The sequence below is a fragment of the Athene cunicularia genome (assembly GCF_003259725.1).
Source record: "Athene cunicularia isolate RWA chromosome 4 unlocalized genomic scaffold, athCun1 chr4_part1, whole genome shotgun sequence".
Taxonomy (NCBI): domain Eukaryota; kingdom Metazoa; phylum Chordata; class Aves; order Strigiformes; family Strigidae; genus Athene; species Athene cunicularia.
Window position 1 is genome coordinate 11,240,458 of NW_020799098.1, and position 15,277 is coordinate 11,255,734.

The 15,277-nt window shown below is 41.0% G+C and overlaps 1 protein-coding gene across 14 annotated transcripts in view; it reads left to right on the top strand.

The window, feature by feature from the left end:
• Window positions 1-11,222: 11,222 nt before the first annotated feature.
• Window positions 11,223-15,277, top strand: part of ABLIM2 (actin binding LIM protein family member 2) — a 134,227-nt gene continuing 130,172 nt past the window's right edge. For all 14 annotated transcript variants that reach the window (XM_026847188.1, XM_026847189.1, XM_026847193.1 and 11 more), the window contains exon 1: window positions 11,223-11,304. In XM_026847188.1, coding sequence (XP_026702989.1) covers window positions 11,238-11,304 — 67 coding nt within the window. In that variant the 5' untranslated portion in view covers window positions 11,223-11,237. The remainder of the gene's footprint in view (window positions 11,305-15,277) is intronic.

Consider the following 15,277-nt stretch of genomic DNA (forward strand, 5'->3'; position numbering starts at 1 on the left):
GGGGCACGGCTCGGCGGGAGGAGGGTGTCTCGCTGCTGCCCCCCTCCCCGCCCGGCGTCCCGGGGGGTGGGAGCACGCGGCTCCACAGACGGGGGTATTTGGGTTAAAATCCCGGCATTTTCTGCTGGCCGAGATACCCTGGTGACTGATGGAGAAGGTGAAAATCAGGGAGGTTTCATGGAGCCCTCGCCAGCTAGCGTTCCCACCCGGAGGGATCCAGTTGCCCAGGGCAATACAAAAGTAATTTATCCTGTGATACATGAAAAATTTGAGAGCTGACTTGGAATTGTGTTTTCCAGCGATTCAGCATTCATCTGCGACGTGTGGCAGCGGGGGGTGGTTAGAGCACAGCTGATCGCAAAATATTACAGTCTTTAACACAAATGCAGGGTTGGGCATGGGGGAAGGTGGAGGCTTTGAGAGTTGACTGTGTATTTTGTCTCTGAGGGTAACTGTAGCTGCTAAATATACCCTCTGCCACAACAACAGGGAGACATCGAACAGCTACAATTACGCGGTGACTCTCTATGTCAACATGCTTAATCATATCACATCCTCCTAGCGAGCCAAATGAGAGCCTAGGGCAAACAAAGAGGAAAAGGAGCTCCCTGTTAGAACAGTGCGAGACCTGGGGTCAGACACCTGCCAGAGACTTCAGCTAAAAACCTAGTTTGGCATTTCCTCGTGTCTGTTGAAGGTGTAAATATTTCCATGTGTGGCAATCATCCACGTTCCGATGTGGGCTGTGGATGAAACGTTCACTGCCAGCACGTCAGTCCTCTCCAGAGAAGTGCCCAGGGCAGGTGTCGGGGGGTGCAGGTGAGAGCAGAGTTTCAGGGTGAATCGAATCGTGTGCTGGAAATCCTGTCTGTTGTCTATCTCTAAGTGGAATCGAGATGGTTAATGCAGCTGGTGACATCTGCACTGGAGATGATTACACTCCAGCGCAGAATCCTATCTTTGGCTACTCGTCTGTTATTTCTAACTGAAGAATATGAAATACTGTGAAACATTTAAATTCTGTAGCAGTAGAACGGATGTTGGCAAAGGGAGTATTAAAGTCTAAAGTTGTATCTTTATAATATTTAAAATGCCTGTTAAATAGATTGTAAAGTTATAAACCTAATAGAAAAGTTAGTGGATAACAGTCTAGTGCCGAGGAGACTTGACACAATTCTATCTCAGTAATTGCACCAAACATGGTGTAAATGAAATAGCAAAAATGAACCATGCCAAGATAAAAATAACATCCTGGGAAAAAAGAGAGTGGAAAAAACCCCTGAGAGTTCTCAGCTCTCATTTGAAAGTGTAACTGGCAGTTTGGAATATGGTTTTTAAGTATAGGTTTAGATTTGATGTTTCCAAATTTTGATTTTATATGTCTATGTGGACTACGTAAACAATTTGCAATCAATTTTCATGATAAATTAAATGTGAGGAGCACACATCTACTCTGCAAAATCAATGGAAATTTTCCATTAATGTCAAAGGGGTGAGTATTGTACAGCAAATTTAATGCCACAATTTGACTAAAATTCCTGTTTCCAAAAGATTTCTACCAAAATTACTATGGAAAGGCAGTAATTCAAAGTTTTGTGTTTACTGTAACAGAAGGATTTTTCTGATTCTGCAAAGAAAATAAGGGTGCAATGAGTTATTAAAATCAGCCCCACAGAAGGTACGAGGAATTTCTGCACTATTTTTGTAATCTCTCTTCCTGTTACTCTTGAGATGGAGTAAGTTGTCATGGATCTGTGCTTGTTACTCCAGAAACCTTCACTCAGTCAGTCCCACCCCCGATGCAACGCATCATTAGCTATCTCTATCAAGAGGGTTTTGGGCAACCCTGTGACCCTGCCTTGCCCTTTTAGCTGTAAGATTTGGCTTTAGATATAGAAATGCTTATATTTGGTAAACACGATTTAGTTTGTAATACATATATACAGGTATTAAAATTTAAAGTCGCTCAATAGTACGTACTTTGAACCATCATTCTATATTAATGAATTGCAGACTCATGCTGTAATTTGAAATCTAGAAAGTATATGATCATGTGGCATACTAAAACACAGCTCAAATGTGTAATTAATTATGTTGTAATTAGATTCTTCCACACATGATTTTCCTCAGATGCCTTCCATATTCCAATCCATTGATCTTGGCTGAAACTATTTTTAAGAAAGAACCCATTCACTGCTTCTTATACCTTGGAGATTTACATAACATGGCTGTACTTCTAGGATTCTATATGTACTTTTAAAGAGTTTATAATATGGTTATCATTCTAATATTTCAGTTCTTTGCCACCTTGAAATCATAGCAAGAAGAACAGAGTATGTTACAAATTTGAAATGGAGAAAATTAGGTTCCCATCAATTCCCAGAAACAGGATATCATGGTGTCTATTATTTAAATGTAAAAAAGAGGAATCACAGAGCTAATTACATACTAGGTGAATTATTTTAGATTAGATTAAAATAAATGTCATGACACAAATTCACACAGCTATTTAGTCTTTAAACTATTATATTAGAGGAAAAATTTGTCTGGATGAGAGAACAGCTAATGGAAGTGTCGCAGCCCAAATGAAACAGGGACACGGTGATTCTGGTTACGGAAGAGGTTACACAGGTTGGTCACGCAGGGTCCTGCTCTGCTTGGGAGATGCTTAATTCCTTCTCAAAGTTCACAGGCAAGTAAGCTGATACGAATCCTTTCTGGATGCAATAGTATGACTGTTTCAGGGTGTAGTATATTTTATAGTTAGATACAGTGTTTTGCTTTCAGCCCTTCATTTTGAGCGCTAGTAGAAGAGTGTTGAATTACTAGATAGGAGCAGTAAGAGTGATTTGCTTTGGAGTTCTCCAAGTAATGAATGTGTAAAGATTATAGCATGCAATCCTCTGAATTATGTAATTCAACAGTGCTAGAACTACTTCGTTTCATTGCCATTTTAGCCATGTTTTCCTGGAGGGGGTGGAAAAAAAAACAATGCCATGTATTTCCTAATTGTATTTTCTTCCTCTGAAGTTGAATTGCATAGACCGTATATGATTTCTTAGATTGTAAAAAATAGGAAGCCATATCTTAGGATTCTTTAAGGTTTTTGTTGAAGATTCTGAAAAGGATCTCAGCTCAGTGTATGATAGATGTTAAATGGCATCCTGTTCTTGGATTGTAAGCATGTACAGCACAGTTAGGAGAGGATGAAATAGGTCAGAAGAGATTATCAGGTGATGGTACTGTCATTTCAATACATTAAAATTGGTATGCTTTCAATTTTGCTACTCGGGACATTAATGTCTTATGTATTTAATGCCCAATAATCAACTTTGTCATAAAAACATAGAAGGGTAAGAAATGTAAAGAAAATTGAAAAACTAATCAAGGCATGGCTACTGAGGTAACCTTTTCCCTCACCCTCTTATATGCAATGGGCTGGCCTACATTCAAGGAGAAGTGAGGAAACTCTAATTTTAATTTTGTCTAATTTTACAAATCATTCCCCTCTACAGAAACTCAAGCTTTTAGCAATGGAAACACATAGCTCTTGACTGTTGTTAACTTTAAGCTCATCACTGCATTTTCCAGTCCTAGGGGATTGCTGGTGCCATTAACTCACCTTCAGACCTTGAGTTCCCAAATGAAGCATCACCACTTTCAGTAATGAATTAAACACATTTGTGTGGAAATGGGCTGCGCTGCTTGGGGCTTTCTGAAGCAGAGCTCTGTACGCATCCGGATGCGAGGGGACACAGCCAGCAGAGCTGTGCCTCTGCACAAAGCCCAGCGTCAGATGCAGGGCAGCGGATGGGCCTTTGAGATTCTTGGACAATTTGCTGGCTTGCTGTCTGCATCCATAAATATAACCTTAAGGCAAATATTTCTGAATTTAGATTAATCCCCATGTCAAGTTCCATTAGCAGTGTGTCAAGGTCCTTAACTGTTACTGTCTGAAATGTTGGAATTTTTTTTTCACAGTTTATTAGTTGATGATCGTGCTCTGAAATCTAGATGGAGTATTATTTTGCACGAAGCATAGTTATTTATTTTTCCCTTTCAGAAAAGCTATGTGACAGGAATATAAATACCATTCCATGAATATTTCTGTCTCCTTTAGGAGCTGTTCTTCTCCCTTTCTCTGAAAAAGCAAATCATTCTTCTACTGGCGTTAATCAGATTGATCAATAACTCTATTTTGGAGATACTCTTGATCCTGTAGGACAAATTGTTTGATCTGTAGTTGAAGAAAAACAAAGATTAAATGCAATTGGCCATGAAAAATAAACATCCTGAATTGTGAGATATCACTAGTGATATTTTAAAGACTTTAATGTTCTTGTAATACAGATTTGATTTTTGCTATTTAGAAACTTATTTTGGGATTTAAGTAATTCTGTAATTGTAAAAGAGTAACATACTGCAGTTACTTCTTTTGGTGGATATGAGGAACAAGTGTGGTATCTTGGTTGTTACTGCATAGTAGGTGCTCACAATAACACCATCCAGTTCCTTCGAAGTTTTCAAGTAACTCTTCTATCATTTCATTTCTAGAATGGGAAACTCTGATACTTACTTCAGAAGAGGATGAAATGTGACGGTCCCACATTCTTCCTCTTCTCTCTTGCCAAATTAATTTGAGCTTCAGGGAAAAAAAAAACAGAATTCATCAGCTGTACTGGTTTATGGTGTGAAATAACTGTATATAGTATAAATGTGAAGCACTAAGCATAAAATAGTTTTGTTCCTTCAAGTCTGTTTCAGAGGATGACAAAGTAAAATTGAATCCCTGTGACATTGTTCATATTTTCAAATCCTTGGTGAAGTAGAAGGAGTTATTTGATACATATTATATGAAGAAGAAGCCACAGAACCTGTCATACAGGAGCTTTTGTCACTTTAGAAAATAGGTCATATACCTCCTTCCCTTCACAGGTATGTGACTTGAGGATTGATGGATAGAAGGAAATTTCAGAAGTGATACATAAAGCAGTTTACTAGTTGATGTCTAAATATATACTGGCATCTTCTCTGCCGAGCTTTGCTAAGTGGGAGTAAATGAATAGGCAGCCTTATATGCAGTGATTAATTTGGAGAGTTCTTGATCACAGACCACTTCGGTTTTTGCCTGACTTATTTTTACCTCTGTCAAGAGAGTTTATTGAAGTACATTTTTACATCCCAGATTGCTGCAAATATTACTGTTTAAAAGGATGTGAATGCTCTATAAGTCATGAAAAATATTTTTGCAGTTTCATCTTTATTTTCATCTCAGTTACTTTCGTTTGCTTTGCTCTGTTTACAAATTCTTTACCTCTCTTTTCCTGTTGATGTTCTCAGTATTGAAAACTTAGCTGGGATCTGCAAGTCAAATGGGAAATTCTGTTCTTTACCTTATAACAGAATGCTGAGGATTTTTGATAGAGTTCATCTAAGTTGGGCTTTATGGAGTCTTGTAGGGTTTGCCTTGCTCGGGGTTTGTGATGCCAGCAGCACTGAAGCAATCACTGGGTTACACTTTTAGATACAACACAGACACAGAGGATCTGATCTTTAAGGTCGCATATATAATTGTGCGGGGCACAGAGACCAAAGGAAACCATAGATATGGGCCATATTGCCACTATTACCCTTGATGACAGGAAGACAGGAATGGAAAAGGTTTTGCAGCCAAATCCCGTAACTGGGATACAAGGCAGTCGGGAACAGCTGGGGCTGCGTATGTCTGCGCCGCGAGTTGTAGAGTGTCTGGCAGCAACTCGAGCACCTCACCCCTGTGACTTGCACATATGCTCTCTGTTCCACTATCTGTTAACCTGGCTGTAAGTCAGTCTCAAAAGACTGCCAGTTGTAGGGTTTCTGCTTGTGTTCTGACCCTCGCTGTACTTAGTGGCTTCTGCCCTGCTCAGACTAAATTAAACCCCACATTCTGCCATTGGCTTTGGAGCAGTGACAGAAGTGTGCCCGGGCGCAGGCAGTAGGTAAATACTGGTGATAAGAGAGCAGCCCTGGTTTGCATGCTGTCTTGAAGCTCTTCATGACTAATAGTGTACACATAGGTACAGCGTTCCCACCCACTTGGTCAACAGTCCAGCCCCAAATCCTGCAGGGGTTTGTGCAGCAAGCATGATGAGAGGAGCTGCTGTGTGCATCCCTTGAGTGTGTGGCCTGCAAGGGGATGTGGAGAGGTCTGTTTTGTTCCACCTGGAGAAGAGAAGACCAAGGAGTATTGAATTGCAGTCTTCAACCCCCTAATGGGTGTGTAGAGGGAAGATGGATCCAAGCTCCTCTGACAGGTGCGTGGAAGAGGGGCAAGAGGCAACAGTCAGGAGGTGTAGCAAGGGAAATTCCCACTGGCTGTAAGAGGAAAAAAAAAATCACAATATTAGTGCCTGAACCCTGGAGGGGGGTGCCTGGAGAGGCTGTGAAATCTCCAGTCTCAGAGATTTTCAAAATTTGTTTGGCAAATGCCTGAGCAACCTGACCTAACTTTGAAGATTGCCCTGCTGGGAGCTGGACCTCTGGGCATCTGGTCCAAAATTTTCTATGGGTATCTGAAGGCAAACTTAAGTGTGACTGCAGAGCTCCCGTTGAGCTGCTACAGAGATATACAGGTAGATGAATCTTGAATGTTTTGTGTGGCCATTTACCAGCCAGTCTTCCTGGCTATGCTTTGATGGCTCATTCCTGCCTTGGAAAACTGGAGAATAACTAGTGTCAGCTTCCTGTATGAACATTTGTAAGCTCTGTTGCACCAGGCCCTGTAGAAAAACGGGGTTTATATACCACAGATCTTTTGAAAAGTTGCCTAAAGGTGCAGACCTCTCCTGGGGGTTATGTATTTATGTATGTGCAGCTGCAGAGCCCTTCTTGACTGGGACGGAGAGTTTAGTGTGAACATCTGACTTCTCCATCACTGCTGGGAGTTTGAGGAGTGCTAAGCATCTGTCGCCCATGGGTGAAATCACTGTGAACTGGAGAGTGTTTTGTCACTCTGAAACCAGGGCATTTATTTGTGTGTGTTAGTGCAGAATTAGATGTAAAAATTGTAGCTTTTTTAATAGCTGTGGCTTTTTATGGTACAAGACTAAGATAACAAGCATCTCGGAGACTGTCTTAATTGTTGGCTGTGAGAAGAATCGAAGCTTTTCTAGCATCTTCTTTAAGGCTTCTGTCCTTAGGAACCGTAAGACCTTTAGTAATAAGCATTTATGTTTCAGCTTGCTGTATGCCACATTTAAGATGATAATGTGCTGTCTGTAGCAGCTCAGATTAAATGTCTGTGTGGCCCAGTAGCCTGTGTCCAGCTGTGCCCATCATCCTGACCTGGGAACTAATGACCTCAAGTGGCTAATTGTGTCCATTTTGGTCTTGAATGTTTTTCAAGATGGTACTGATGCATCACCTCGAATGCCAAATTTTAGCTCGTTTTTAGTAGCATGGCCTAGATTTCATTGCAAAAAGCCAGCCTAACAATAAACTTCTGCTTATATCTTAATAGAGCTTAAAATCATAATAGAGCTACCCAGTTAGACTGATGTATCTTTGTTGTGCTGGGTTTGTGTGTATGGTGGGTTTTTGGTAACAGGGGAAGGGACTACCGTGGTGGCCCCTGTGAGAAGCTTCTTGAAGCTCCCCCAGCTCCAAGTCAGACCCGCCTCTGGCTAAGGCCAGACCAGTTAGTGATGGTGGCTGTGCCTCTGCGATGATGTATTTAAGAAGGGGAACCTGAGAGGGTCGGGTCTTGTGAGGAGGACATCTGTGTGAACACCAAGGTCAATGGAAGAAAGGGGGGGGGGAGAGTTTGCTGGAGCAGAGACCCCCCTGTAGCCCATGGTGAGAGGGCAGGCTGTGCCCCTGCAGCCCACGGAGGACAGGTGGAGCAGATGCCCCCCTGCAGCCCATGGGGGACCCCACACTGGAGCAGGTGGCTGCACCCAAAGAAGGCCAGGACTCTGTGAGAAGCCCGTGCTGTTGTAGTTTGATTCTGGGAGAATCGCAACATGCAGGAGGGACCCACGCAGGAGCAGCTGCATCCCATGGGAAGGACGCACACTGGGAAAAGTTTGTGGAGGACTGTCTCCCATGAGAGGGGAATCACACTGGAGCAGGAGAAGAATGTGAGGATTTCTACCCCACCCCACCAAGGAAGAAGGAGCAGCAGGACTGCCCACAATCCTCATCCCCTGCCCTGCTGGGCAGAGGAGGAGGTAGAGATTTCAGGAGCAAAGCTGAGCATGGGGAGAAGGGAGGGGTGGGGAAAGGTGTTCTTAAGATATGGTAATGCTTCTCACTGTCCTTCTCTGTTAAGTGTTGTTCTTGTTGGTGTCTGAATTAATTTTATGTTCTTTTTTCTTCCCATAATGAGTCTGTCTTTCACCCATGGTCATTATGGATCAGTCATCCCTCACTGTCCTTATCTCGATTCATGAGCCTTTTGCTTTATTTTCTCCTTCCCAGTCCTGAGTAGGGAAGGGAGGAGTGAGAAGCTGAATGGTGCTCAGTTGCCCTTTGAGCTCAAACTGCAGCAATTGCGTCTATATTATTAATCAGATTTGACCTAAGACTGGAATCTAGGTTGTGCTGAGGACCCTTACCTCCTGTTATTTCTAAACTTTGGGGTTAAACGATCTTTCTGGACTGAAGTGATATACTGCAGTTTCAGGAAAACTGCTGAAACGATAGGCACCCATTGCACATTTCTTTCCATAGATCTATAATTTTAATTTGTAGTATGCCTGAGCTTTTTTCCCAGGTCAAGGCTGATTTTTCCATGGGAACAACATGGTCTGTGTCCTCTAAAGAATATGAGACTGACATTAGGGTAATGCTGCCAGCTCTGAAGAAATGCTCAACTGGGCTTTCTGCCTCTTGTCTCTGAAGCACATAAGATCTACATAGATCTAGAAGCATGCCATAGTTATGCCTATTTTAAAAAGCAGCAAACAGCACGAGCTGCAAATTTAAGTTGGCAGAAGAAGCCCGACTGTTAATCTAAAGCTGTCAGAAACTGCTGTAACGTTGGTTGGATACTTGCTTGATTTACCCGTCCTGTTATGAATTAGAAAAAGGAAACTTCTTAGAGCCTTTCTAAATAAAAGGCTACTTAATACTTTCGGAAATAGATAGGAATGCTATATATTGGAGGCAGTCCCAGCTTCAATTCTGGTAATTTTGGTCTCATACATGTGTTTCCTAAGGCCAGTAATTATGTATTTAATAGAGTGATGGATGCTTTCAGTATAGCTGTCTGCCCTGTGGCCATCAAAAAGCTCACCAATATTAGTTCTGAAATTAATTTTTAGTTATCTATTTAAACTATTTTTATGACATTGTCGAGGTTATAGGTCAAATTCAATTGCTAAACCATTTAATCTTCTACTATGCTATATATCTGGTTCTTTTCACTCACATATCCCAATACTAAGTTGTCTTCAAAATCAGAACTGTCTTCCCTCAAGATAATAAAAAATAATGAACCTCTTGCTTCTCCTGATGGTCCGTTTCTGTACTAATCACTCTGCTTTCTTGGAAAATGCTGTACTGGTTTATATTAATTAAAAAAAAAATTATTTCTGTTTCCTCTAATTGAACCTATTTTCCATAAGTGAACCTATGAATGTATTTTAAGGAGTTACGCATCCAGTGTTGCTTACAGAGACTAGCAGTGAGTAAAGAGCAAACCTTGGCATGTTAAAGCAAGCTTCCTACTCTTAGCCTGCCCTGTGGCTCTGTGCTGTGCATCTAGGAGGCGGGTGATAGCTACTGTGCTAGAAGGCAAAGGACTGAAGTTTAGCAGGTAGCCCCTATGAATTTTCTAGGGAGATTATGGTAATTATGCTATTGGAAAAAAAAAATATGGAAAGTATTTCCACTGCATTGATATTATGGTACTATGAGGAATTAACAGTTACCAAAGAATCTATATTTGTCACAGGCTGTTTGTCATTTCAACTTGGTAGCTATGTATAGCACTTGAGTGGTAGGAAGGAAGGACTTTGGATGGACAGTAAGAGCTATCCAGGAGAGCTGTTGTACTGACCCGTAAACAAGCCACCCTACATGTTTCACTCCTTGCTGTCCTAGGCTGCTGTCTCTTCCACTGCCTCTGAGATGACCATTGCATCTTGCTGTCAGAATTAAACTCTCTTTTTATCAATTTATTTAGACTTTTTGTTGTATGCTTCTGTGTAAGCATCTTAAAATGTTATGCCTTAAATTATTAATGCAATAAAAAATTGGAAGACTTTTAAATACAAAGAATGTAATTAATAAGATAATCACTGTTATATTAATATTCGCTGTATTGCATCTGACTGCAGTTTATGTTGTTTGTAAACTTTTAGGGGGAGATGCTGTCTCTGGCCTTGTGTACTGTATAAACAAACATACTATTTTTAGTCCCAAACTGAAAGATAACATCATCTCTTTGGGAAAACTCCTCACTTTTTTGATAGTGTGTATTACTCTTTACATTTATGTTCTTTGATGTCAGGGTTTCTTTTTGGTAGAATTTCATGCCTATATTGGTGCTGTGTATTTCTGTAAATATATTTAGTTTTTTATAGCATTTTTGGTCAATGGGCTGCAGAGCTCTCAAGAAGGGAATTTGTACACACAGGAGAATTGAGAAGACATTTGTGACTTGCATTTGGTAGGATTTGTCAAGAGGAAGAGAATCTGAAATACTGAAGTCTGAATTAAATTTTGCATCCATTAGGTCACTGACTTCGTGTGCATAAGGCTTAATGCGTTTTGAGTTATTTTTGGCACTGACATAAGTGATTGACATTTGTCTACAGAAGTAAGAAAGGAAAATGAAAGCTTAATTTGTTTGCCATCTTCCACTAAATTTTGAAAAATAATATCTGGTCCTTAGATTCTATAGTGTCTCAGGGAGGCAGGGAAGAGTTAGGATTGTAAAAACCAACTGCAATAAAGCCAGTTGCCTGCTGTTAACTCCATGCCCCAGGCAGCCTAAATTTCCCCCCCCCCTCCCCTTGTTTTTTGTTTCTGTCTGGATCATATCCACGAGGAAATTTCACTTGAAATCAAGATTGCAGCTGGTGTCACCCGTCAGAGAAGACTGCACATGTACAATACTTTAAAAAGAAATCCCACAAGAACCTAGTCCAGACAATGTTCTTTTAGTTTTACATGGTAGGAAAAGGCTGCACGTACTGGCACCCAAGCTGCAAGTGTGAAGCCCCACCAAGGAATCTCTGCAGCCCACAGTGATGACTCTCCCAGCAGACCCTTGCCAGCAGCTGCCACTGTCGCTTGCCAGTTCAGAGCTCCCTAAAGGTGACGTAAGGCAGTGAAGAGATAAGATGCAGCTCTTTCCTCTAGAGGCAGGCTTAAGTTAATACTTCCCCAAAGGCCAGTGTTACAGATACATACAGAGAAGTGGCAAAGCCCCTGCTTTTCTCTCTGCTCATGCATCTCCTTTTCCTAGCCCAGTGGGGAAGCTGGGGGTGGAGGCAACTTTCCAATTTTTCAGTTTTTGGAGCTTTCATCAGTCAAGAGCATATAAATACAGTAGGTAATTTGGAAAATATTTGTCTTCCGTTCCAGATCAGACTGTTAAGGGGTGTCAGCTTTTGTATCCCCCAGTGACCTGAAAGCTTAGTTATTGTGGTGAAGATTTTTCAGTCCCGAGGACTTGGACTGAGTCAATCTTTTTTACTGTGTACATTTGTATAGATAAAGTGGACCTACTCCAAGCCACGCATAGCACTTCTGTTCAAAAGACATTGAAACAACCAAGTTCATTTTATGAAAAATGTGACAGAAGTGCATCATACTGATTGACCCCTAATGCTCTCTGTATGGCAGCATCAAGTGCCTCTATCCTTGCATTTGTCATCATATTGTGATCACTTCATCCTTCCAGAAGAGTGTATACCCCCTGGTATAGTAAGACTGTAACCACTGAGGCTGGAACCCCTCCCTTATGAGGACAAACTGGGAGAGCTGGAGTTGTTCAGCCTGGAGAATAGAAGGCTCTGGGGGGACCTTATAGTGGCCTTCCAGTACCTAAAGGGGCTACAGGAAAGGTGGGGAGGGACCCTTGATCAGGGAGGGTAGTGATAGGATGAGGGGTAACTGTTCTAAACTGAAAGAGGGTAGGTTTAGATTAAATATGAGGAAGAAAATTATTTACTGTGAGGGTGGTGAGACAGTGGAACAGGTTGCCCAGAGAAGCTGTGGCTGCCCCCTCCCTGGCAGTGCTCAAGGCCAGGTTGGAGGGGGCTTTGAGCAACCCGGGCTAGTGGAAGGTGTCCCTCCCATGGCAGGGGTGTGGAACTAAATGGTCTTTAAGGTCCCTTCCAACCCAAACCATTCTAGGATTTTATGATAATTTAATACTGGGAGAGAGAGCATCTGCATAACAAGAACCATGTAAATGAGATGTGGAGCAGACAGGTCAGACCAGGGGGTGTCCACTGGGTACCAGTGCAGTACCAGCACAGGGTAGTTATGAAGAACTGCACTGTTGAACAAACTAATTTCAGGTTTTGTGTTGTTTGAAGCCTTTCTCCAGTGGGTTGTGCCTACACTTGTCATGCATATGAGTCATTGCATTTTTGTTGATGAGGAGTGGTTGTCTGACCACTATCAAGTTCAGTGGGTCTGATGTAAAGAAAAGTGCTGGCAGGTATTTCTTTGCAGGAAATCCTCAATATCGTGCAATAATGGGCTTTAACTGGGCTTCAGACCACAGGAGCGTATGTTTCAGAAGCTATATTTTGAAAAGAGTACTCCAAAATTTGTTCAATTTTATAGTTTATTTTAAGAAAGTTGTAAGGGTTATTTTCAGAGCTGTTGACATGAAGCCACTGATGAAACAGCAGCCAGCCCTGAAGCCTACAGCCCCCATAGGGAATGCCTGTCAAAATGTGTCATGGCAGAGCATCAGGGTAGGGCGCTGGCAAATTAAATTTCTCTTAGGCGTGCCCAGAGAGTCTCCAGAAACCAGAAGTGCTAATGCTAGGGATGCTGACTTATCAAAGCAGTGCAGCTACGTGCAAGAGGATTAATTGTACTTATACGTGCTTATAGTTCATCAAGCTAATAAGGCTCGGCAACATCTGATGCAAATCCACAAAAGAGCTAAACTTCATAGGCATTATATTGTGTCTTTAGTTTGAAATGGACATTATTCATGTTTATGGCTTGGAATTTCTCATTTGTAGTGCTCATCATAATGTTATAAAAGTTATTCTAAAACTGATTCCTTAAATGCTTTGATGTGAATAATTTTCAAATTCAAGACTAGATACACTCTTTGTCACATATAGTCCCACTGAAGCATAAAGAACTAAATACTAATATAAGAAATAAAACCATGCTGCAGTTAATAAAAGTGGCCCCTTACCTTACAATTGAAAATTTGAAAAATCATTTTTTGAAAAAGTTTGATTGAAATAAGAATATTTTAGATTCCAGATATTATTACTGATAATACTACTCAGAGACCAATTCCAAATATAGCTTTGTTCAGCTTTCTTGTGCAGACATAGATGCTAAAATATTGCTCAAAGTTGAGCCCCCAGAGCCCGCTCATCTGTGAACTGTTGTGCTGCAGATTATTAATGGAATACGTTATTCTGGAAGTTCTCATCTGTTTTGTGTAATTTTTAATGCAAATGAATTGTAGATAAAACACGCTAGGACATCAAATGTTTATTTGAGGTAATAGTTCTGTTCATTCAGCTTGGGAAACTGAAGGTGAAGTTAAGAGTACACTTAAAAAAAAGTAGATAGGAAGCAAGAAAACAGGTTTTAATGATGACTTAAAATCGGGAAACAAATAGGTCTAGAATAAAATTATGAAAGATTACTGTAGGTTGCTGCTGAACTATTTGGGGTGTGACACATTTACCACATTAGAATTAAACAAATAGCAGCTTAATGCATTAAGTCGTTTCAGTGACATCTGCTCTGTCAGTTGCCTATGGGTTGGAAAATGAAGTGTTATGACAAAGGGTATGTGGACAGATCCAGCAGCTCAGGATTGGCTCCAAGGGGTGGAGGGCTAGAGGACAGTTTTGGGTCCCTTGATACCATCTCCCACCCTGGGAAGATGCTTTTGGCCCCTGCCTTGGATTGGTAGGAGATTCTCAGCTACATTTTTCAGGGCATTGTCACCACCATCCTATTTCCTCCACCACAGCAGCAGAATTGGTGAGTGGAATGAAGGGACCATCTCTGGTGTTTCCGAGAGGAATATCACTTGCTGTGGGAGTATTTTTTCCTGCTTTTCCCTCATATTTTTGCCTGCGATTGGGGCTATGCTGGTGACTGGAAGTGCCCTGCTTACTTTGTCTGCTCTTCCCCACACTATGGAAAGGTGGCTTCACAACAAAACCCATGTGATTAGTGTTCTTGCTCCAAAGAAAGGTATTGTAGTGTAGCTTTAGGACTTTAAATGATCTTATACTATTTTTTTTAAATCACTGTAATATCATCAGTTTACCAGATAGTATACAAGCAGCAGCAAAAACCTTACGAGTATCTCTGAGATCTATCATTTAGGCCATGTACACTCACAAGAAAATTAAGGGAGAAATTGCAAGCAGTAGCATCCATATTCATAAATCAGAATACAAGTTGGGTCATCTTTTTTAGCATTTGCATTTTGTTTATGTTGTTCACTCAGGAAAAGGATGATGAGACTTTTTAAAATGTTAAAAACCTTTAACCTTTTTCTGCAACTATGACAACTAGAACCAAATTAAAACAATAAAAAAATAGAGAACAGATTGCTGCATAATCACTTATCTCCCAGTGATGGTACTTAATTTAAAACGTCAAGTATTTCAAGGCTGTGATAAAATTGTGAGACTTAACAATGCTTATATTGCAGTCAGAACTCCCAGAGCTCCCATGTCAAACAGTCAGCCAAAATGGAAGATGCAACCAGATTAGAGGTGTTAATCACGTAGCCTTTTCTTTAAATTGTGAGGAACCTGTGTGGGGTGTAGAGTCTGGAAATTGGGTACCTGTGCATAAGGCCTGCGACCTATAGGATATGTGGTTAGGTGGGACTGGTTTTTACTGTCTCAACAGAATCCCTACTTCTAAGGTAAATTGCAATGCTAAATGTGCTTTTTGTAAACCAGGTTGGTTTCTTTGTGTGTTTGGTGTATGCATAGATTTAAAAAGACAGCTTGACTTCTCTGCTTCATTGTGACTGTTTGGTGGTGGGATCACCAAGGTCACTTTATGACTGATATTTGGTTTGTAGGATTGTAATGAAATTTCTCCTGAATTC